Genomic DNA, 24,132 nt, shown 5'->3' with positions numbered 1-24,132 from the left:
GAAGCTTAAAAAATGTGTCTCCTCAGTTCCCAAACGTTTACTGAGTGTTGTTAAAAGGAAAGGCCATGTAACACAGTGGTGAACATGCCCTTTCCCAACTACTTTGGCACGTGTTGCAGCCATGAAATTCTAAGTTAATTATTATTTGCAAAAAAAAAATTAAGTTTATGAGTTTGAACATCAAATATCTTGTCTTTGTAGTGCATTCAATTGAATATGGGTTGAAAAGGATTTGCAAATCATTGTATTCCGTTTATATTTACATTTAACACAATTTCCCAACTCATATGGAAACAGGGTTTGTAGGAAATTATCAGGTGTAGCTCTAAAATTGTCATGAAAAAAAGTCTGACAAAAATGCTAATAAGCAACATAATAAACATCCATCCATTTTCTACCGCACAATTTTAATTATTCAGAATAAATATGTTACTTGGTTCAATTCTAAGCACAAAAAGGGTCAAGTTGGATGTTTAAATCTTACCAGAGATTGGGGAAGGCTCCAAAAAAAGGTCAAAGTTGGAATCCTCTATGGCCTATGTGTCAAAGTCAATGTATTATCTATGGCCCCGGGCCCCGGGATGATATTTGATTAGTATTAGAACCGGCCCGCAGGCCACAGCCGCCAGCTTATGTTTTGCACGCCCCAATACTCCATCAGTGTTGGCGCTAGGAATTTTCAAAATGAGGTCCCAGGCAGCCCATCAAGTCATAAAAATAGGGTCCCACAGTAAATTTTTGGGGTCCCACTTTTTAGTAACTGTTTTGAAAACAAATGATAAATGTATGCATTATCCTGTTATATCTCACATTCTATATTGTGTTTTGGAAAAAGGTTGTCATAAACGTTAATTCATTAAAAAAAATAATACAAAAGAAAACACATTTTTATGAATGTATAAATGTATTCAGTTATAAACATTCATTCACTTTCTTCTTTTCTTCATGGATCTAAACTTTACCGCAGCCGGTATTTTTTTCTATATTTTTATTGTAATATTTTAACAATGTGTTTGTTCTCTTTTTGGCCAAAGTAAGAGAAAGAAAACAATCTGAAGTTGTCTTTAGTTTTAATGCCATGATTTTAATAGTCAGGCCCGCGTGTGCACAGATTTTCCTCCATGCGGCCCCTGAGCTAAATGAGTTTGACAACCCTGCTCTTAGATGGGGTTAGATGACAAACAGAATCAAATTGTGTTTTAACCTTTTATTTACATAAACATGTTCTGCGTCTTCCTGCAGTGGCGGTGGCGGCGTAGAGTCTCACGGGAAACCCGGCGACCCTGCGAAGACAAATGTGAGCCTCCGTTTAGACCACAGTTTATTATACACCCACTTGACAATTCATTAGGGACAGTGTCCTTACTGCCAACACAAAAGTTGATGATTGTAATGGTGGTCTTTGTTCAATCCTCAATGAACAAGCTTAAAGACTCTTTCTAAATAAAAACTGCATGCAGACGAGGTGGTGCTAACCTTTCATGTGTGGATGACATCCATCTTTGACAGGAGGAGGCCGCGCTGAACAACACACACATACTTATCATGATACATATATTTTTTTAATATTTGTGTTTCCTTTAAATTGGTGCTGTCATTGTTAACGCATTACCTTATGTGATTAATCGCAAAAAGTTATGAAATTAATCATGTATAAACTTAGATTAATCACGCACATTTAAAAAAAATCCTTCATAACATCATGTGTCAAAATATTGGTCTTTTTAAAGTGTTTTAAAATTATTCGGGGAAGTGACTTACTGCCATTAATCTCAATTAATCAAAATTCAAACAGGGTGATTATTTCTGATTTTAAAAATGTGTCGTTTGACAGCACTACTTTAAAGTAACTCAACTTCTGGGTATGAGAATAAAATAAAACAAATTCAACTTTTGTGTAGGGATTGCATTAGCGGTGTGGGAAAAAATTGATTCGAATTCGAATCGCGATTCTCACGTTGTGAAATTCAGAATCGATTCTCATTTTTAAAAAATCGTTTTTTTATTTTATTTTATTTTATTTTTTAATTAATTTTTTTTAAATTAATCAATCCAACAAAACAATACACAGCAATACCATAACAATGCAATCCAATTCCAAAACCAAACCCGACATAGCAACACTAAGAACTGCAAAAAACAGAGCAATTGAGAGGAGACACAAACACGACACAGAACAATCCAAAAGTAGTGAAACAAAAATGAATATTATCAACAACACTATCAATATTAGTTACAATTTCAACATAGCAGTGATTAAAAATCCATCATTGACATTATCATTAGACATTTATAAAAAAATTTAAAAAAGAACAATAGTATCACAATGGCTTACACTTGCATCGCATCTCATAAGCTTGACAACACACTGTGTCCAATATTTTCACAAAGATAAAGTAAGTCATATTTTTGGTTCATTTAATAGTTAAAACAAATTTACATAATTGCAATCAGTTGATAAAACATTGTCCTTTACAATTATAAAAGCTTTTTACAAAAATCTACTACTCTGCTTGCATGTCAGCAGACTGGGGTAGACCCTGCTGAAATCCTATGTATTGAATGAATAGAGAATCCTTTTGAATCGGGAAAAAATCTGTTTTGAATCAAGAATCGTGTTGAATTGAAAAAAAAAATCGATTTTGAATCGAATCGTGATCCCAAGAATCGATATTGAATCGAATCGTGGGACACCCAAAGATTCACAGCCCTAGATTGTATGATATAATCCTACTTTATCAGCTTTTACAACTCAGTGTGGGGATCAAACTAGCAACTTTACATCTGCAAGTCCTGTCCACTGTGCCACGGAAGCCAGGAGTGTCCAATCATTTTGATACATTTCCCTTTCATGCACGAGTTATTATAACCATTAAGGTGATTTTATTTACTCTCTCGGCATTAAAAACAATGAACTTATTTTTTTACGGAGCTGGTGTAATGTCAACACCTGTTAGGCAATATGTTTTTAATGGTGAAATTGTAACGACCTGGTCGCATCGTGGTGCGAGGTGTTCTCCCAGGGATGCAGACGGCTTCAGACAAAGCGTGCAGGTAGGAAAATGATTTATTTAAGCAAATAAATCATAGCAGGGAAAAAACAAAGACGTGTACATAGCACAAAAGACAAAAACAAAGGGACTAGCGTGGGAGCTAGCAAGCAAAAATAATATAGCATGAAAGCTAGCAGGAATCGAAGAAGTCGTATACTGTTGCAGGAGAACAAACTGTGATCCGAGCAGCGGATCCTAACAGTACCCCCTCCTAAAAGGACAGATTCCAGATGTCCCTTGAAAACAAAAAAACTACTGGAACCCCAAAAAAAACAAGCAATAGTTCACAAGTCAAGGGCGGGCGGAGGGAGGACTTGGTGGTGGGTCGCCAGGCCACGTGTCCCCGAATCCACCGGGGAAGGGTCAGGCGGCGGCGGCGAATGGAACGCCGCCGCCGCTGGCGAGGCGGGCGACCACGGAAAGGCCACATTCGTGGCCGCCGAGAAGGTGGGCGTGAGTGGCGCCAGAAGTTCAGCAGCCTCTGAGTCCTGCAACAAAGTCTTGGGTGTCGCTGCTGTTTGCGCCACTGGCGTCCCTTCACTGACCTCGAGGGCTGCATGGGGGGACCTGCTTTCCGCTTGCGCAGCCGGACCACTCGAGGTCGCAGAGACGACGATAAGGGCGAGGAAGGTGGCGGCGCCCTGGGAAGGCCCACCGGAGACGAGGAGAGAGCAGATGTCGCCGTGGCAGCAGGAAGAGTCGCCGTGGAAGCAGGAGGCGGCGGCGGCGTTGTTGCTGTGGCAGCCGGAGCAGGAGGTGGCGTCGTCGTCGCTGTCGTGGCAGCCGGAGTCGCTGTCGTGGTAGCCGGAGTCGCTGTCGTGGCAGCCGGAGTCGCTGTAGTGGCAGCCGGAGTCGCTGTAGTGGCAGCCGGAGTCGCTGTCGTGGCAGCCGGAGTCGCTGTCGTGGCAGCAGGAGTCGCTGTCGTGGCAGCAGGAGTCGCTGTCATGGCAGCAGGAGTCGCTGTCGTGGCAGTCGGTGCTGGCGCGTGAACCAGACTTGGAGTTGGTGCTGGTGCGAGAACCAGCCGAGGAGTTTGTACTGGTGCGAGAACCAGTCGTGGTGCAGGTACTGGTGCGAGAACCAGTCGTGGTGCAGGTACTGGTGCGAGAACCAGCCGAGGTGCAGGTACTGGTGCGAGAACCAGCCGAGGTGCAGGTACTGGTGCGAGAACCAGCCGAGGTGCAGGTACTGGTGCGGGAACCAGCCGAGGTGCAGGTACTGGTGTGGGAACCAGCCGAGGTGTAGGTACTGGTGTGGGAACCAGCCGAGGTGCAGGTACTGGTGTGGGAACCAGCTGAGGTGCAGGTACTGGTGTGGGAACCAGCCGAGGTGCAGGTACTGGAACCTGTGGTGGAGCTGGTGCTAGCCTTAGCCTTGGCGCTAGCTTCGGTGCAGGTGGCCTAGCTGGCGGTTGCGGCTTAGCATGCCAAAAAACCGGTGGTGGCGGCCGGGCAGGTGGTTGCGGTTTAGCACGCAGACGGACTGGTGGCGGTGGCCGAGCAGGAGGTTGCGGCTTAGCCCGCCGAAGGACTGGTGGTGGTGGCCGAGCAGGAGGTTGCGGCTTAGCACGCCGAAAAACTGGTGGCGGTGGCCGGGCAGGAGGTTGTGGCTTGGCTGAGCCACCCCACTAGCACAGTTCCCAGTACTAGCCCCCCCCTCAAAAAGACTCCTTGTGGTTTGGAACCGTCTTCAAGGGTGGGTGGAGGGAGGTCAGGAGGGGGGTATACTCCTCCCCTTTAAAATGTCCAAAATGTCCATTCTCACACCCCACTTGAGATTGGATGGAAACACAGGGGAAAAAAATTCTGCGCAGTGGGCGGAGCAATAGTCACTGGGGTTGGAGATTGAGTCCTGGAGGACATTGACAAACCTGGTGAGCGGGTTTGTAAAAAAAATGTCCTGATAATGTTTTATTTTAGAATTAAAGTCTTTAGGAGGTTGCTGACAGAAAGAGTTAGAAGAATTTTAAAAAAAATCTTCGTCTCTGACGTCATCCACAGTGGGCGGGATGACGTCATTCGTGCGGGTCTCCAGCTGACTGACAGCTTGGCGAAATGGTCAATTGGGTTGCCAAACATCTGAGGAGGGGAAGCTTGGGCTGCATGTAGCTTGCTGTGTACCGGTGGAGGAGTCTGAGGGAGTGGCGCGTCTTGGCAGCGAAGTGAAGACCTCTTGGGCGGCTTCCGTCTTCGCTGACGCGTCCGGTACTGTGGGGGTGTGGCGATGTCCTCGGGCCATACGGAGTTGACTGGGACCAACCTTCCGTTAGGACCCCATATCAGGTCCTGGCGCTCCGAAGGGGAATAGCGAAGCGTCTTCGCCTCCATCGCTCGCAACACCTCCCACGCACCTTCGTCCATCTCCTCCATCATGCTCGCTGCAAGAGAACTCTTTCTTGCCGGCTTGCTACTGTAACGACCTGGTCGCATCGTGGTGCGAGGTGTTCTCCCAGGGATGCAGACGGCTTCGGACACAGCGTGCAGGTAGGAAAATGATTTATTTAAGCAAATAAATCATAGCAGGGAAAAAACAAAGACGTGTACATAGCACAAAAGACAAAAACAAAGGGACTAGCGTGGGAGCTAGCAAGCAAAAATAATATAGCATGAAAGCTAGCAGGAATCGAAGAAGTCGTATACTGTTGCATGAGAACAAACTGTGATCCGAGCAGCGGATCCTAACAGAAATACCTTTTTTAAGAAAAAGAAAAATACAATTATACCATCCTATATGTTATTCTGCTTCTGCTTCCGCACCATCATACCTCGTCTAGAGCCCTAAGGTCAGCTGACCAACTGCTGCTGGCGGTCCCCAGATCCAGGCTAAAGACCAGAGGGGACAGAGCCTTCTCCGTTGCCGCCCCTAAGCTCTGGAACATAATTCCCCTCCACATTAGGTCAGCCCAGAGCCTGGGGGTCTTCAAAACCCTTCTTAAGACCTATCTCTTCTCGCTGGCCTTTAACCTGAGCTGAGCCCGCCCACTAGGCCACCATTTCTATCCCCCGCCCCTTCGCTTTATTTTTTTTTCAATTTGGCGCACTTTTATTATTTCATTATTTTTATCTTGCAATTTTACTTTTTATCCGAACCCTTTCACTGTATTTCTTTTGCACTATCTTGTTTAGCTTATGCATTGTTTATGTTCTTTGTTTTGTTTGTTGTTGTTATTTTTGTTTTTTTTGCTCTATGCTTTTTAACCTGTAAAGCACTTTGGTCCCATTTTTTAATTGTTGTAAATGTGCTATATAAATGAAGTTGCCTTGCCTTGCCATTTACTATTAATATGTTTTTTTAATGATATTTAACAATGCGTCGATAGATGGACAGTGTTGCAAAAACCTTCTGACTTCAAAAATATTGTTTGAGAAACATGATAGTCCACAAAAAATGGCTGCATTTTAACCAGAATATTTACAATTTTAATGACATAAATTGATTTGCGCTCCAAAGTTACTGCAGATGAAGTATTGTCAAAAACAACAGAGTCGCAGCAAAACTGTACATACGGCAGTCAAAATGTAATAGACTAAAAAACTCCTTTGTCCCACATCAGACTGTACAATTCCTCTCTGGGGGGGAGTGGGGTACTAGGATAATAGGGGATGCAAAACAATAAAACATTTTTTTAAAGTGCAATACATTTTCATAACATGGTCACTACTGCCTAGTTTCTCTTGTTATATTCTTATTTTTACTGTTATATTTGTATTCTTGTTGTTGCTTTTTATTTGTATTCGTATTGTTATATTTTCTATTTTATTTCCATTTGTATCCCCATTATTTACTTTTTAAATTCGTTCTCAATTCTGTACACTGCTGCTGGAATTTAAATTTTCCTGAGGGGAACTCTCCTGAAGGAATCAATAAAGTACTATCTATCTATCTATCTATCTATCCATCTATCTATCTATCTATCTATCTATCTATCTATCTATCTATAGCCAGCAACATACTGTATGTCCAATTTAGTGGACGCATGATTAATGACAATTTTTCTCAAATCACAAAATCAATGCTCAGAATTCAACAAGAATATTAGCTTCTTGTTGCTTTATGTCCATATGTTTGTTTTGGATGAACATGTACTGTGGGGGGACAGTACACTTATGCATGTATTTTATTGGTATTTTTTTTAGCATCCACTGTAGCGACTGATGCGGAACGTTGAATTGAAGACTCATGCGTGTAAGAATACTTGTATTTCTATAATACATCGAGGGCCATTTGCTACACTTTGGAAACCCATGCCCTTGGTTAAAAAAAAAAAAAAGCCCAAATAGTTGATGAATGTATAGAAGTTTTGGATGCACCATGTGGTTGTCGCCTTGCATGTCCTCTTCCTCGTCGCCCTCGCTGCCCGGCCGTGGATCCGCGTCCTCCTCATCAGATTCTTCAACATCCAAGCTACATTCCTCTCCCTGCCAAACCTCCTCCTCGCTGTAACGCTGCAACGATGTCCTCTCTTCTTCAACAGCAAAAACATAACAATGGCGTGTGAGTGTTAAATACACAAGTATTGGGCCGCAGGTCTCAGTCTGTGAATGAATGCATGAAATGTTGGACTATAGTCCCTACATTGGTAACCTGACCTCACAAAAGGGTTAAGCGAATAATTTTAGTGTGTGTAGCGTATCAAATGAGGTCAGAGGTCAATCATAGACTCCGCCCACTAAGCCCGTAGAAGTTTTCCCCATCACAATGGGTGAATATTCACACTTTGATCACAGGCGTCATCGGGTCTCCTCGCACCCTAACACGGGCCACGTTTCTTTCTTCCTGCTCTACATCATCATCATTATTATCATCGTCATCATCGTTATTATCATCATCATCATCATCATTGCATGATGGCTTCCGGACTGCACATCTGACTTTTGTCAAAAACTTAACACCTTTTCCATCGCACCGTGTCAACACTCAAATTGTACATTTTAAATAAGATATACATGTATTCAGAAGAAATATTAATTATTTTTTTTAAATTAGAATGATTTAAATAAGAAATAATATTTTTTATATAAATATTTCTGTTAAATTACATGGAAATAATGATGTATTAAAACATTGTACACATAAATAATGAAATCATTTGAATAATTACCAATTTTTTTTACATAGAGGTTTTGCTTTTAAAAACCATGCATTTAAAAATCAAAAGCTGTTACCCCAAAAGCTAGGCAGTTGCATGTTCTAATATTAAGAAACTTTAAAAAATAAAAATATCAAAATAATAATTATTTATTTTGTATCAAATTATAATAATTTTTACAATATTTATTTCATTTTATACAGAAATAATTAAGTTATATATATATTTATATACAGTATATATACAGTATATATACATATATACACACACATACATACATACATACATACATACATACATACATACATATTTTCTTTTTCTGTACCCATACTGAACTGAAAGGTGACTTTAAAATCGAAGTAAATACCCTGATTAGGTACATTTGCACAATATCATGAGTTATGGGGTCATAAAAGCAATACTTTATGACTTTTTCAATACCATAAAAAACATAATTGTATTTTATTTATTTATTACTTGTCACTACTAATTCCTGTCATTTGCTTATAAGCATTTAAAATAATTACCAGCCGCTTTTCTTGTGATTTTCATTGTTGCCGCTGCATGTTTCCATCTGACAAAACAATTTGGCATCTTTTAAAAAAACTGTGACTGATTCACTGATGGTTTACAGCAGCCTTCTGTGGCCAAAGCCAGTATTACAGCCACTAGGCAAAGCTTTAACATGGATTTTTCCTTTGGCTGTGTCAAATGGAATAGAACAGTCAGTACATTTTAAAAAGGATACTGTTTAAACTGTGTACTTAGTTAAAGTTAAAGTTAAAGTACCACTGATAGTCACACACACACTAGGTGTGGTGAAATTAACCTCTGCATTTTACCCATCCCCTTGTTACACCCCCTGGGAGGTGAGGGGAGCAGTGAGCAGCAGCGGTGGCCGCGCTCAGGAATCATTTTAGTGATTTAACCCCCAATTCCAACCCTTGATGCTGAGTGCCAAGCAGGGAGGTAATGGGTCCCATTTCTATAGTCTCTGGTATAACTCGGGCGGGGTTTGAACTCACGACCTACCGATCTCAGGGCGAACACTCTAGTATTGGAAGTGTGAATTTTAGTTTGCGACTTAATGAAATGGTGATCGCGATATTCACCTGCTTTTTCTCTCTCCTTTTTAATAGTGAATCGCAACCACATGATGGAACACTTGCATTTTGGCCAAAAACATTTTGGCCAGATTTCCCCCTCCCCTCAGTTTTGTAGCCAAGACTATTGAGTGTGGTCAGTGTTCAGCACTGCACACTCACTCTTTTGATCCAAAATCCACATAACAAATAACAGCGTGTGCAACGTATATAATTGCATGTACATTTGTGGGCGTTTTGCGGTTGATCTACTAAGACTGTACAGTTGATTTACAAGTGTAAAAAGTGGTGTGGACCGCCCTATTTAAATGAGATTTTTGTGTGCATTAATACCATCAGTCACCATGGAGACCGCCATTTCCCTTCACATTTATGACATCATATGGTCCAAACTGTGGTGTTTTGTCATGTTGTTAAACATGCAGCACACAAATATAATGTGTACCAATTTTTCTAGGCTATATTGAAGTGTGAATTATTTTTTAGCACACTGGAGTTGCACACTGGGAGGCGCTGCAGTGTTGTGATGCTCTGATGATCTTCATGCACGAAAAATGTACATTGGAATATTTTTTTATACAGGAGATATATTACTACAATATATTTCCTATATGCAAAATCGAACAAAATACATTTTGTTCTATTTTGTTTGATTAAGTGAGTTTGTTTTAATCCAGCAGCTATAATATTATAAAATAATATTGCGGAATAAATGATATGCCTATTATTTTTTATTTCTGACAGTCCAAATATGTTGACACACGCACAAAAATGGAATACTGTCTCTCTTTGCAGCGCTTCCTTTAACAGCCATTTCGTAGCTGTGCCAGATTGCATGCACATTTAAATCATGCTAAATATAAACACAAAACGGCGAACGCTAAACAGTTTCAGTCACATTGCAAATGCTAAATAATTTGTTTTGCATCGTCTCCTACCAGTATTGTGGGTGCTCTGATAATTAACATGTATGCTGCATATACCTGTACATACAATGATGGCGCTCTCTATTTTGTTCATTTAAGAGATGCAATTCTCTGTGCATGAGCTTAGCAGATCAGCTTTGTGTGCGCTATCATATTCGTTTTCATACTTCTTTAGTACAAAAGCCAAAATCAGTGAAGTTGGCACGTTGTAATAATCGTAAATAAAAACAAAACACAATGATTTGCAAATAATTTTCAACCTATATTCAGTTGAATGGACTGCAAAGATAAGATACTTAATGTTTGAACTGGAAAACAATGTTATTTTTTGCAAATATTAGCTCATTGGAATTGGATGCCTGCAACATGTTTAAAAAAAGCTGGCACATGTGGCAAAAAAGACTGAGAAAGTTTAGGAATGCTCATCAAACACTTATTTGGAACATCCCACAGGTGAACAGGCTAATCGGGAACAGGTGGGTGCCATGATTGTGAATAAAAGCAGCTTCCATGAAATGCTCAGTCATTCACAAACAAGGATGGGGTGAGGCACTTTGTGAACAAATGCGTGAACAAATCGTCGAACAGTTTAAGAACAACATTTCTCAACTAGCTATTGCAAGGAATTTAGGGATTTCACCATCTACGGTCCGTAATATCATCAAAAGGTTCAGAGAATCTGGAGAAATCAATTAATGTAAGCAGCAAGGCTGAAAACCAACACTGAATGCCTGTGACCTTCAATCCTTTCGGTATTGCATCAAAAACTGACATCAGTGTGTAAAGGATATCACCACATGGGCTCAGGAACACTTCAGAAAACCACTGTCAGTGACTACAGTTGGTTGCTACGTATGTAAGTGCAAGTTAAAACTGTACTATGCAAAGCGAAAGCCATTTATCAACAACACCCGGAAACGCCGCCAGCTTCGCTGGGCCCGAGCTCATCTAAGATGGACTGATGCAAAGTGTAAAAGTGTTCTGTGGTCTGACGAGTCCACATTTCAAATTGTTTTTGGAAACTGTGGACGTTGTGTCCTCCGGAACAAAGGGGAAAAGAACCATCTGGATTGTGATAGGCGCAAAGTTCAAAAGCCAGCATCTGTGATGGTATGGGGGTGTATCAGTGCCCAAGGCATTGGTAACTTACACATGTGAAGGCACCATTAATGCTGAAAGGTGCATACAGGTTTTGGAGCAACGTATGTTGTCATCCAAGCAACGTTATCATGGACGCCCCTGCTTATTTCAGCAAGACAATGCCAAGCCACGTGTTACAACAACGTGGCTTCTTAGTAAAAGAGTGCGGGTACTAGACTGGCCTGCCTGTAGTCCAGACCTGTCTCTCATTGAAAATGTGTGGCGCAATATGAAGTGTAAAATACCACAACGGAGACCCCCGGACTGTTGAACAACTTAAGCTGTACATCAAGCAAGAATGGGAAAAAATTCCACCTCAAAAGCTTCAAAAATTGATCTCCTCAGTTCCCAAACGTTTACTGAGTGTTGTTAAAAGGAAAGGCCATGTAACACAGTGGTGAACATGCCCTTTCCCAACTACTTTGGCACGTGTTGCAGCCATGAAATTCTAAGTTAATTATTATTTGCAAAAAAAAATAAAGTTTATGAGTTTGAACATCAAATATGTTGTCTTTGTAGTGCATTCAATTGAATATAAGTTGAAAAAGATTTGCAAATCATTGTATTCGGTTTTTATTTACGAATTACACAACATGCCAACTTCACTGGTTTTGGGTTTTGTCGATCAGGCCCTTTGAGTGCAATATCCGGGTACTGACATACTGTGCCGTACTTCTCAGTGTGAACACACTTATGCACTCAACAGACTAAGTGTTCCTGACAAAGTTAACACGATAATAACGAGTTAACGCTAATTTCCTTTAGCAGCACTATTTTGTGTGTGTGTGTGTGTGTGTGTGTGTGTGTGTGTGTGTGTGTGTGTGTGTGTGTGTGTGTGTGTGTGTGTGTGTGTGTGTGTGTGTGTGTGTGTGTGTGTGTGTGTGTGTGCGTGCGTGCGTCCACTTTGTAGTAGGTCGGTTTAAAGTGGCTTTACCATATTTTCTGGACCATAGGGAGCACCGGATTATAAGGCGCACTCCCGATGAGCGGATCTATTCAGGTCTTTTTTCATACAAAAGGCACACCGGATTATAAGGCGCATTAAAGGGGTCATAATATGATTTTTTTCTAAATGGAAAACACTTCCTTGTGGTCTACATAACATGTAACGGTGGTTCTTTGGTCAAAATGTTGCATAGATTATTGTCAGGCTTGTCCCTGACAGTTTGGTCAAGTTTTAGTTTTTTCTCTGTGTTTGTTTTATTTCCTGTCAGCACTCTTATTTTGGTTCAGTTTCCTGTTTGTCTCCCTGAGTGCTGTGTCCCCTCAGCTGTGGCTGATTGGCACCTGGCCACACCTGGTGTCAATCAGCCAGCTGCTATTTGAACCTGCCTTCACATCCAGTCTGTGCTGGATTATTGTCACGAATACTTGTAGCTCCTACCTGATTCTTGTCTCTGTTCCTGTATTCCGTGGACTGCTTTCTGTCTTTTTGTTCCTAGTTCCTGTTTGCTGGATCCTGTTTCCCGTTTTCCAGTTTGGCGTTCCTGGTTTGTGTCTTTTCTTTATTTTTACTTTTGGACATTAAATAATGTTTTTCCGCACAATGCCTGCCGCCATCTCTGCATCTTGGGGTTCGTCAACAACTCAATGTGACAGAAAGCAGTCCACGGAATACAGGAACAGAGACAAGTATCAGGTAGGAGCTACAAGTATTCATGACAATAATCCAGCACAGACTGAATGGGAAGGCAGGTTCAAATAGCAGCTGGCTGATTGACACCAGGTGTGGCCAGGTGCCAATCAGCCACAGCTGAAGGGACACAGCACAGGAAGTGTGTGTCAAAAGATGGAGCTAACTGTTTTAATGACATTCAGACTTTACTTAAATCAACAACGGAGCAGCATCTTCTCATCCGTGGCTCACTAGTGCAACAACGCCGGAAATGTGTGCCTTGAAAAACCGTCTGACCGAAACTCTCTAATAACTAAAGTTCCATAGGTGAAACCCACTACACTGGTAGTTTTTAGCACTTCCATAGCGAGGTATAAGTTAGAACTTTACACTACTTTATATTAGAAATGGCAACAGCAGAGGGTGAATGTTCCATAACAAGAAGATAGTGAAAAAGAAAAAGCTTATCGACTACGGCATCGGCACGGACTACAGTGGCGGACTTGCGCAAATTTGCAGGACTTATGCAGATCTCAAATACACATCAGCAGGTACCAGAAGGTAAGAAAAGTTGTTTTTGCATAATATTGTGAAACAAAACGCACGATAATATGTCTGCTAATGGCTGCCATTTTGCGGTCCTTATACACCAGGGGTCTCAGACACGTGGCCCGCGGGCCAATTGCGGCCCGCGAGACGTTATTTTGCGGCCCGCACCTTAATATGAAAATTTAATGTTTGTGCGGCCCGCAAGTTTTATATGAATGCCGCTTGACCGTGTCATACTTGCCAACCCTCCCGATTATTCCGGGAGACTCCCGAATTGCAGGACAACCATTCTCTCGAATGTCTTCACCCAAACAACAATATTAAGGGCGTGCCGTGATGTCACTGCCTTCAGCGCCCTCTACAACCTGTACAAACAGCGTGCCAGCCCAGTCACATGTTGTATTTGACTTCTGTACACACACGTAAGTGACTGCAAGACATACTTGGTCAACAGCCATACAGGTCACACTGAGGGTGGCCGTATAAACAAGTTTACCACTGTTAAAAATGTGCGCCACACTGTAAACCCACACCAAACAAGAATGAAAAACACATTTCGGGAGAACATCCGCACCGTAACACAACATAAACACAACAGAACAAATACCCAGAATCCCATGCAGCACTAACTCTTCCGGGCTGCAATATACACCCCCGCTACCACCAAACCCCGCCCCCCCAACCCTGCGGGACAAATTCGGGGGAAAGGTTTCCCCGGGAGATTGTCGGGAGGGGCACTAAATTCGTGAGTCTCCTGGAAAAATCGGGAGTGTTGGCAAGTATGTTGCTAGGGCGGGATAGCCATTCAAAGAAGGTGAATTCATTAAAAAGTGCAAGTTAGATTTTTTTAAGAAATCTTTTCTTGCGGCCCAGCCTCACCGAGTTTCTGCATCCAGTGGCCCCCAGGTAAATTGAGTTTGAGACCCCTGTTATACACACACCATAGTAATACTTATATCTCTGACTACGGTAGCCTTAATGGGCCGGCTTCAAAGTCACACTACAACATTTTGACGGATTTTGAAGCGCCGTGTGTAATGTTCTTTACTTTCAATGGAACATTTAAAGTTTTGGTGTTGTTTACTGGCCTCATATTGCAGTCCAGATGTATGTCTTATGTGTGACTATCATCTACGGGTCACACTTATCATTACACCATGTACCAATTAAAATTACTTCAAGGTCAGTAAGCACGACCAGAATTATTCCGTACATTAGGCGCACCGGGTTATAAGGCGCACTGTCATTTTTGAGAAAATGAAAAGATTTTAAATGTGCCTTATAGCCTGAAAAATGTGGTATGTTTAATGGACAAACATTTCACAGCATCTGCGTTATCTGTCTCTCTGCGGCGTGTGTCACCTGTGCAGCTGAGGTGTGCGTCTTTAGCGATGCGGTCCAGTCGTCGCAGCAAAGCTTCAATGTGGTCTTTAATCTGAGTCAGCTGGGACTTGATGGCCCGCAGTTGGACTCCTCTGACTGCTTGAAAGGACAAGAACGACACAGGTGTTTGCCTCAGGAGTCAAGAGTGTGGCCCACGAAAACAACGTAGAGAAGGCTTCGACCGCACACACACACACACACACACACACACACACACACACACACACACACACACACACACACACACACACACACACACACACACACACACACACACACACACACACGCACACACACACACACACACAAGCAGGTAGTGATTGGTGCTGACAAGGAAGGACAGCAGGGAGCACGTTCTCATGTGAGCAGCGCTTCAAACATGATTACCTTTTCTCTCCGACACTTCCTCCTTTCGTCCCAATGAAAGTCAGATGTGAGGAGAGGCACAAAGACTTCTGGGAGGGATTCTGCTTGAGATGTTTGACAGAGCAAGTTGTTCTCAGACGTGCCTGAGAGGACACTTTAGTCTGTTTGGGTTTGTTGTCTCCTGCACTCACCGTTTATTTGCATTTTTGGGGTTTTGTGGGATAAAAACAGGACAAAACTTGGCCAAGCTTGGAAGACTTCAAAGGAAAAGATTTGAGTTTTATTGTGCTTTATTGTTGCTCGTCTCGTATTTTTGTGTGCATGTATTTCATGTGATACGATCAAGTATTTATTTAGCAAGCAGGAGAGAGTCCAGAGCAACGTTTTCCACCAAAGCCTCCCTATAAAAATGTTTTGAAATTATTACCAAATGTTACTAATATAATAATTATTCACTATGAATTTTTTTAAGAACTAAAAACAACTGTACAGGGTTAAAATGTAACAGCTAAATACTTCATTAATAATGATTTTTTAATTCAACACACAGTAAATAAAAAAGAAAGTATGTATTTATATCATAACATTTTTTTATAATACATGATTTTGGATTCAAATTATTGTACAAGTATTGTACGTGCCAGACTTTAGGGACACCGCGTAGATGACATACAGTATCTAGGCTCGCATGGAAAGAAAAACAATGACGTCACAACACCACCAAAAGATCACAGCACTTAATAAGGTCATGTCCACACCAACACGGACACTTTAAAAATGCAAATTTTTCAATAGTTTGAATTTACACGTCATTGTACATCAAATTACTACATTGATGAACAGAGGTGTTTATAATTAGGGATGGGTACCTTTCACATTCAAATCAACACTATACTAATTACTAATTAATTAAGGAAGCAATACCAGTACTCGACAGTACCAATTTTCAGTACTTGTATGTGTGGCCATATGTGTTATTAATTTTATTTATTTTTTTAATCCCTTTTTTTATTTACCATTTAACACTGGGATGTGCTGTCCAGTCATAATCTGGTTTTCTTACACTTCTGTCTCATTTGCTACTACTGTACTGCACTGTACTGTATTATATAGTAGACTAACAATTCTAAGATGTTAGACGCAGTAGTGTATAGGCTACGATGTGTAGCCTCAACCAGGTCTTGTCTTATGTTGAGACCTATATTGTACTTAGTGTACACCAGCTATTTGATTGTAACGTGCATCTGTTGTAGTTTTCACTACCAAATTTGGAGGCGTTGAAATCGCCATGTAAAGTCACCAATGCTAATCTTGAGCATGTCAATGGGAAAGCCAATGTAAATAGCATCGAGCTAGCGCAGGGTTGTCAAACTCATTTTAGCTCAGGGGCCGCGTGGAGGAAAATCTGTGCACACGCGGGCCGGACTATTAAAATCATGGCATTAAAACTAAAAAAAATAAAGACAACTTCAGATTGTTTTCTTTGTCTTATTTTGGCCAAAAATAGAACTAACACATTCTGAAAATATTACAATAAAAATATAGAAAAAAATACCGGCAGCAGTAAAGTCCATGAAGGAAAGAAGAAAGTGAATGAATGTTTATAACTGAATAAATTTACATATGCATAAAAATTTGTTTTCGTTTGTATTATTTTTTTTTTAATGAATTAAGTAACGTTTATGACAACCTTGTTCCAAAACACAATATAGAATGTGGGATATAACAGGATACATTTCTCATTTGTTTTTAAAAATGGATACAAAAAAGTGGGACCCCAAAATGTACTATGGCACCCCCTTTTTATGACTTGATGGGGTCCCTGGGACCCCTTTTTGAAAATTCCTAGCGCCAACACTGAGGGAGTATTGGTGCATGCAAAATAGCAGCAGGCGGCTGTGGCCTGGGGGCCGGTTCTAATACTAATCAAAGATCATCCCGGGGGCCATAGATAATTCATTCGCCAGCCGGATCTGGCCCGCGGGCCTTGACTTTGACAATCCTGAGCTAGCACATTTTGAAAAGTGGAGCTTCACTCTACTTTTGAGCGCCTTTATCTTGCCTTGTTAGCATAGAAAATAGCAACATTACCTAGAGCTGTAGTGCCCAATGGCCAGTCGTGCCATTTTGTTTGGCCCGCCAAAGGGTGGCTACCAAATTTAGTACATATTCATACTGAACTTTTTTCAAGTTGAACAATCACGGATGGCATGTCCTGGCAGAAAAGTTGCCGAAATTTACCGTAAACTCATCAGTTGTACAATTTTTCCATTTACAGTAATGCGCTGTAAAAACAATGTACGTAGATATGACAGCAAAAAAAGAGTAGCATCTCAGCCAGAAGAATTTTGCAGTGAAAATAACAGTGTTATTGTTTTTCAATTTACAGTAATGCACTGTAAAACAAATTACCATAGATTTTTCTGTAAAAAAAAACCAAAAAAACTGGCAGCTGAAACACTAAAATTTTACCATAGAAATAGAACTTATACTGTTTTTCAATTTACAGTACCGCAGTATATTTTAACTGGCAGCTCAGTCACAAGAATTTTAACGTAAAAACAACAGTGTTACAGTTTTTTTATTTACAGTAATTTGTTGTAAAAACCCAGTAAATTTTACAATAAATTCTGGTGACTGAGCAAGCAGTTTTTTACTCTAAAATCTAGATTTATTTTTTTTAACATGCTAACTAGGGATGTCCAATAATATCGGACTGCAGATATTATCGGCCGATAAATGCTTTAAAATGTAATATCGGAAATTATCGGTATCGGTTTCAAAATTATCTGTATCGGTTTCAAAAAGTAAAATGTATGACTTTTTAAAATGCAGCTGTACAAACGGACGTAGGGAGAAGTACAGAGCGGCAATAAACCTTAAAAGCACTTCCTTTGCGTGCCACCCCAATCACATAATACCTACGGCTTTTCACACACACACAAGTGAATGCAAGGCATACTTGGTCAACAGCCATACAGGTCACACTGAGGGTAACCGTATAAACAACTTTAACACTGTTACAAATATGTGCCACACTGTGAACCCACACCAAACAAGAATGACAAACATATTTCGGGAGAACATCCGCACCGTAACACAACATAAACACAACAGGACAAATACCCAGAACCTCTTGCAGCACTAACTCTTCCGGGACGCTACAATATACCCCTATCCCCCCCCCCCCCTCACCTCAACCCCCAACCCCGCCAAGCTGCTGTTTTGAGGCATGTTAAAAAAAATAATGCACTTTGTGACTTCAATAATAAATATGGCAGTGCCATGTTGGCATTTTTTTCCATAACTTGAGTTGATTTATTTTGGAAAACCTTGTTACATTGTTTAATGCATCCAGCGGGGCATCACAACAAAATTAGGCATAATAATGTGTTAATTCCACGACTGTATATATCGGTATCGGTTGATATCGGAATCGGTAATTAAGAGTTGGACAATATAGGAATATCGGATATCGGCAAAAAAGCAATTTTTTGACATCTCTAATGCTAACTAGTTACCATCAATTGAACCTGGCGTTCTCTACTACTGTACCTTATGGCAATATGAGGCTAAATTCCTCCCTCATATTGCTGACATATGGTAAAAATCGCTCTTTGGCCCACGGACCAATGACACATTTTTATTTTAGCCTTTGTAGGCAAAATATTTTGTGCACCCCTGACCTAGAGGCAGTCCGGCGGAGTCCACTCTGCGAGCTTGACTGCTGGTTTCCCCGCCAAGTGTTTGAGCCAGTGCCAAGTCTGCAATCGGACATGATATCGCGTGCAAAAAATATCGAAAGTATCAAAATGTGTCCCCCATTTGATTTTACATCAGTTGATACCTGCAGTACTGCCAGACTTTTGTTGGTACCTAAAAGTACCAAATTCAGTAGCCATCCCTTGTCATAATGCCATCAAATCAACTGTGATTGTTTTTTTCAAGGCGATTGTCTTCCTAACACCGTTTTTTTATATATCCAGATTTTCAGGCTACTCGTACTCCTCACAGCCATCAGGGGACGTTTTAGTGTCGACTAAGAGCAAATAATGAAAAGAAACAGGAAGTGTGAAAAGAAAATCTGCAGCTCGTGTCGGAACTCACGTCTGTGCTTACCGCCAGGAAGCATGTTTGCGTTACGCGGCAGCGTTCTAACTGGGAGAGATGTGAGCCGACGGACGAAAGGGGGCGCCACCCGCAGGCCTTTGACTGGCACCAATCGCGCGTCTGGCAACACCTGACCACCGTACACCATCAGCCTGGCAGGAAAAAGGAAGGAAGAACAGGAAGTTGTTAGGAGGAACTTGAGGCATCCATCCATCCATTCATCCATTTTCTACCGCTTATTCCCTTCGGGGTCGCGGGGGGCGCTGGAGCCTATCTCAGCTGCATTCGGGCGGAAGGCAGGGTACACCCTGGACAAGTCGACACCTCATCGCAGGGCCAACACAGATACACAGACAACATTCACATTCACACACTAGGGCCAATTTAGTGTTGCCAATCAACCTATCCCCAGGTGCATGTCTTTGGAGGTGGGAAGAAGCCGGAGTACCCGGAGGGAACCCACGCAGTCACGGGGAGAACATGCAAACTCCACACAGAAAGATCCCAAGCCCAGGATTGAACTCAGGACCTTCATATTGTGAGGCACATGCACTAACCCCTGTTCCACCGTGCTGGAACTTGAGGCATATATTACATTAAACTAGAAGAGGCAATTCCTGAAGAAATTGCGTGTGAATGCTCCAATGCTGAAGTTGAACTGAAATGCTGACAGAATGTAGTATGAATGTAAGGATAGTTTGAATGTTGAAAAGCTGATGCTGAACTGAAATGCTACACTGTAAAAAAAAAAAAAAAAAAGGTGAGAAAACGCAAATGTTCAAGTTAACATGATGCAACAAGATTTTTGTGTTTTCTCAACTTTTGACTACTGCTGGCCAGACATTGTTTTGGTAGTTAAACATAGTGAAACTTATTTCTGTGCCTGACTAACTTGAAAACTATAATTAGTCCAACAAAATATACCAAAACAGTGTCTGGCCAGCAGTAGTCAAAAGTTGAGAAAACGCAAAAATTTTGTTGCATCATGTTGCCTTGAAAATTTGCATTTTCTCAACTTTCTTTTTTTTTTACAGTGTAATGGAACGTAGGATGAATGTAGAAATGGTTTGAATGTTGAAATCGTTTAAACGCTGAAATAGTTTGAATGTTGGATATGTTTGAATGTTGAAGTGTTTGAATTTCCAGGGAAACCGGAATTTGTTTTGGAACATGTGAAAGTGTTAGTTTGAATGTTCAGGATGAGTGGAATGTGTTGATGTTGGAACATACTTGCCAACCCTCCCGATGTTCCCGGAAGACTCCCGAATTTCAGTGCCTTTCCCGAAAATCTCCCGGGGCAACCATTCTCCCGAATTTCTCCCGATTTCCCCCCGGACAACAATATTGGGGGCGTGCCTTAAAGGCACTGCCTTTAGCGTCCTCTCTCACATGAAAAGGAGACTATTATATATGTCTCCGTTATCCATAGGTTTATCTACAACCCATAAAGTAGGCAGGCACGGAGCTATTTCTCAGCGTGTTTATTCCAGCCGGCACGTTAATACACTGACACACAACAACCGGATTCCCATCATGCATTGGTTCAAAACTACGGCAAGTAGTAATGTCCAAAAACATAACAGAGAAGTAGCAGAAGAACAAACGAGACATGGCGACGACGAGTAAGAAAAAGAAGTACGCTTGCAAGTTCCAAAATGATTGGAAAAAATAATTTCAGTTCATCCAGGACAGCTCAAAGGGGAAGGGGTATGCTGCCTGCAAATTTTGTAGATCAGACTTCTCCATTGAACACGGTGGACGAACGGATATACTCATTCATGAACGGATTATTTATATATATATAAGAAATACTTGAAAAAAGTTCAGTATGAATATGTACTAAATTTGGTAGCCAATTATAAAAGCTTTTTACAAAAATATACTACTTGCATGTCAGCAGACTGGGGTAGATCCTGCTGAAATCCTATGTATTGAATGAATAGAGAATCGTTTTGAATCGGAAAAATATCGTTTTTGAATCGAGAATCGTTTTGAATAGAAAAAAATCGATTTATAATCTAATCGTGACCCCAAGAATCGATATTGAATCGAATCGTTGGACACCCAAAGATTCGCAGCCCTAATTATTAGGGTTATCGAAGTTAACGCATAACCACGAGCCCCTCTGACAAGCAAAACATTTACTGCGATTAATCACGATGAATCAAAATTCGAAGGTCAGATTATTCTTTTTTTTCGTTAGACAGCACGCATATGGACTAGTCTACAGTAATCCCTTGTTTATCGCTGTTAATTGGTTCCACAATAAATGAATTTCTGTAAAGTAGGAATCATTAATCATAAATTGAACATTTTCATAGCTAGTGCATAAAAAACATGTTTATTATCTTAAAAAAAAATTTAACATTGTGAGAGCCCCTTAGTTATAAAATAACTCCCTTTAGTTACTTTTATACTCTTTCAATTCAATATGGTTAGAGTGTCCGCCCTGAGATCGGTAGGTTGGAGTTCAAATCCCAGCCGAGTCATACCAAAGACTATAAAAATGGGACCCGTTTCCCTCCCTGCTTGGCACTCAGCATCAAGTTTTGGAGTTGGGGGTTAAATCACCAAAATGATTCCCGGGCGCGGCGCCGCTGCTGCCCACTGCTCCCCAAGGGGATGGGTCAAATGCAGAGGACAAATTTCACCACATCTAGTGTGTGTGTGACAATCATTGGTACTTTAATCTTAATCTTAATATGCTGCCTGAGGCTGAGCCAATCAGTGGCCTACTTCTCACTAGTGTTACCATATCTGAGTTATTGTGTAGAAATACGGGGAAACAACTACAAATGTGTGCTTCATTCACTAACTGTGTTACAAAATATATCAATTAGAAGAACACATAATGTTGGCTATAGAGAACATACAAACCCTTTATTTATTGAATCAAAAATATTTAAATTTTACAACTCGGTGCATTTGCAAACAGCTAAAATTATGTACGAACCAAACTATAACCTTCTACCCAAGAATGTACAATTATTCTCAACAAAAGAGGAGAAATATAACCGTAGAGGAAAATCTAATTTAAAACATTTGTATGCACTTACACTTTTAGCATATCCGTATGTTGCATTAAATAATGGAATAGATTAAACAAATAAATCAAACAAAGCTCTAATGTGATTATGTTTAAGAGATTGTTCAAGCTACAAGTGTTCACAAAGTACAAAGAAGAACATTTACCATAAATATATTGAACCTTTTAAAAGAGAGAGAGAGAGAGAGAGAGAGAGGGAGAGAGAGAGAGAGAGAGAGAGAGAGAGAGACAGAGAGAGAGAGAGAGAGAGAGAGAGAGAGAGAGAGAGAGAGAGAGAGAGAGAGAGAGAGAGAGAGAGAGAGAGAGAGAGAGAGAGAGAGAGAGAGAAATTATTCATGTATTTAATATTTGTTTACTTACTTAAGGTATATTTATTCATTATTTATTAGTTCACTTTTCTGTTACAAACAGAGCAAATAAATGGATTAATTTCGGACATGCTGTAATGAAAACTGGAAATATGTGATGCATTGCATTGTAATTGTATTGTATGCACGTTCAAAATAAACTGAACTGAACTGAACTGAACTGAACTGAACAGCGCGCTCTGATTGTTTTCGTACTATTCCTATTTTTAGATCATTTAGCCATGGTCATACTTGTAAATGCTTTATTCAGTGCAAAAATGTTGTAGTATATGCTTTAAAAAGCATGTGGTGGAACCTCAATTTATGATGTACATATGCTGAAAACACTATTACGCTGCACTACATATTATATAAACTATTATATACATGAAGTTTTAAAGCAAGAGCAACTGAAGATGTTGGAAAGGAATGAAAGTAAAAATGGAATAAAAGACAAAAATTTATTTTATTGCTTTTTATGCAGCATCCAATTACTTTTTCCAAGTAGTAAATCCACACTTTGGCGTATCTTCTTTTGTGGTGCACACATTTCCTTGTATTCTGATTGAAGTGTTGTAGTGGGTCCAATTAGGAATGGGGAAAAAAAAAAGAAGCTTTTATGATTTATAAAATTGCCATGAAAAGAATGTATCTTGTTAAAAAAAACCAATGGAAATAATCGCTGTTTGGACTGTGGAATTGGCGCTCCCTGCTGAGACATACGAGGCATGACAGGCGAGTAGCTTTCGATGAACTTATCAGGGTCAAAGGTGGAGGACGTGTGGGACAAAAGCCATGTTCATGTCGCCACGCGTAGGTGGTCGCCTCATGTGAGAGCTGACCTCCATAAACCGATTAAAGCGCTCCTCTTCTCCAGGGAGAGGCGGTTACCGCGGTTACGCTTCCTTGTCGCGTGAAGCGGCTTTTCTCTTTGACAGCAACCACTTTATCTTCATCTTCTTCTTTGTGAAACGCAACACTTTGCGCTCGCTGCCGGCGAGTCTTTTGACAACACGTCCACTATTGTGAGGATGAAGAGAAATATCCTCTTTCCATATCAGGCGCCACTTTGAAATGTGGAATCATTTGGAAGCGTCATGACTGATCGATCCCAGCTGGACGGGGCCTCTCCAAAGAGAGATTATACTGATGGTTTTCATAACAAACATGCACATGTTGGTGCAGGTCCGGATAAAGGTGTAGACTGGGGAATTTATTTGGCTGATATTAAGGGCAGAAATCTACTAGATCCAGCGGATGGCGCTGTAGTGGAAAAAAAAGGTTTGTCGTTTATGGCAGTCTGTATTACTGCTGCCCCGTGCAGTACTGAGTAGGACAGTAACGCCCTGCTTCATTTTAGAAGGGGTTCATGTGAGATATAGGTTTGTGCCAAATGAGAAAATGC

General features: G+C 40.9%; 1 protein-coding gene across 4 annotated transcripts in view; it reads right to left on the bottom strand.

The window, feature by feature from the left end:
• Positions 1 to 1,203: 1,203 nt before the first annotated feature.
• Positions 1,204 to 24,132, bottom strand: part of raly (RALY heterogeneous nuclear ribonucleoprotein) — a 58,552-nt gene continuing 35,623 nt past the window's right edge. For 2 of the 4 annotated variants that reach the window (XM_062063918.1, XM_062063752.1), the window contains 3 exons: positions 19,332 to 19,486; positions 14,838 to 14,954; positions 7,064 to 7,518 (listed from right to left, as the gene is read on the bottom strand). In XM_062063918.1, the coding sequence (XP_061919902.1) occupies positions 7,070 to 7,518; positions 14,838 to 14,954; positions 19,332 to 19,486 (721 nt within the window). In that variant the 3' untranslated portion in view covers positions 7,064 to 7,069. Of the gene's footprint in view, positions 1,284 to 1,476; positions 1,522 to 7,063; positions 7,519 to 14,837; positions 14,955 to 19,331; positions 19,487 to 24,132 lie in introns of those variants that run through there. The other 2 variants (XM_062063999.1, XM_062063835.1) reach the window with 2 other exon arrangements.

The sequence above is a fragment of the Entelurus aequoreus genome, linkage group LG01 (genome assembly GCF_033978785.1).
Source record: "Entelurus aequoreus isolate RoL-2023_Sb linkage group LG01, RoL_Eaeq_v1.1, whole genome shotgun sequence".
In the NCBI taxonomy this organism is placed as follows: domain Eukaryota; kingdom Metazoa; phylum Chordata; class Actinopteri; order Syngnathiformes; family Syngnathidae; genus Entelurus; species Entelurus aequoreus.
Note: the sequence above shows the minus strand (reverse complement) of the source record. Positions and strands in the feature narration are given on the sequence as shown.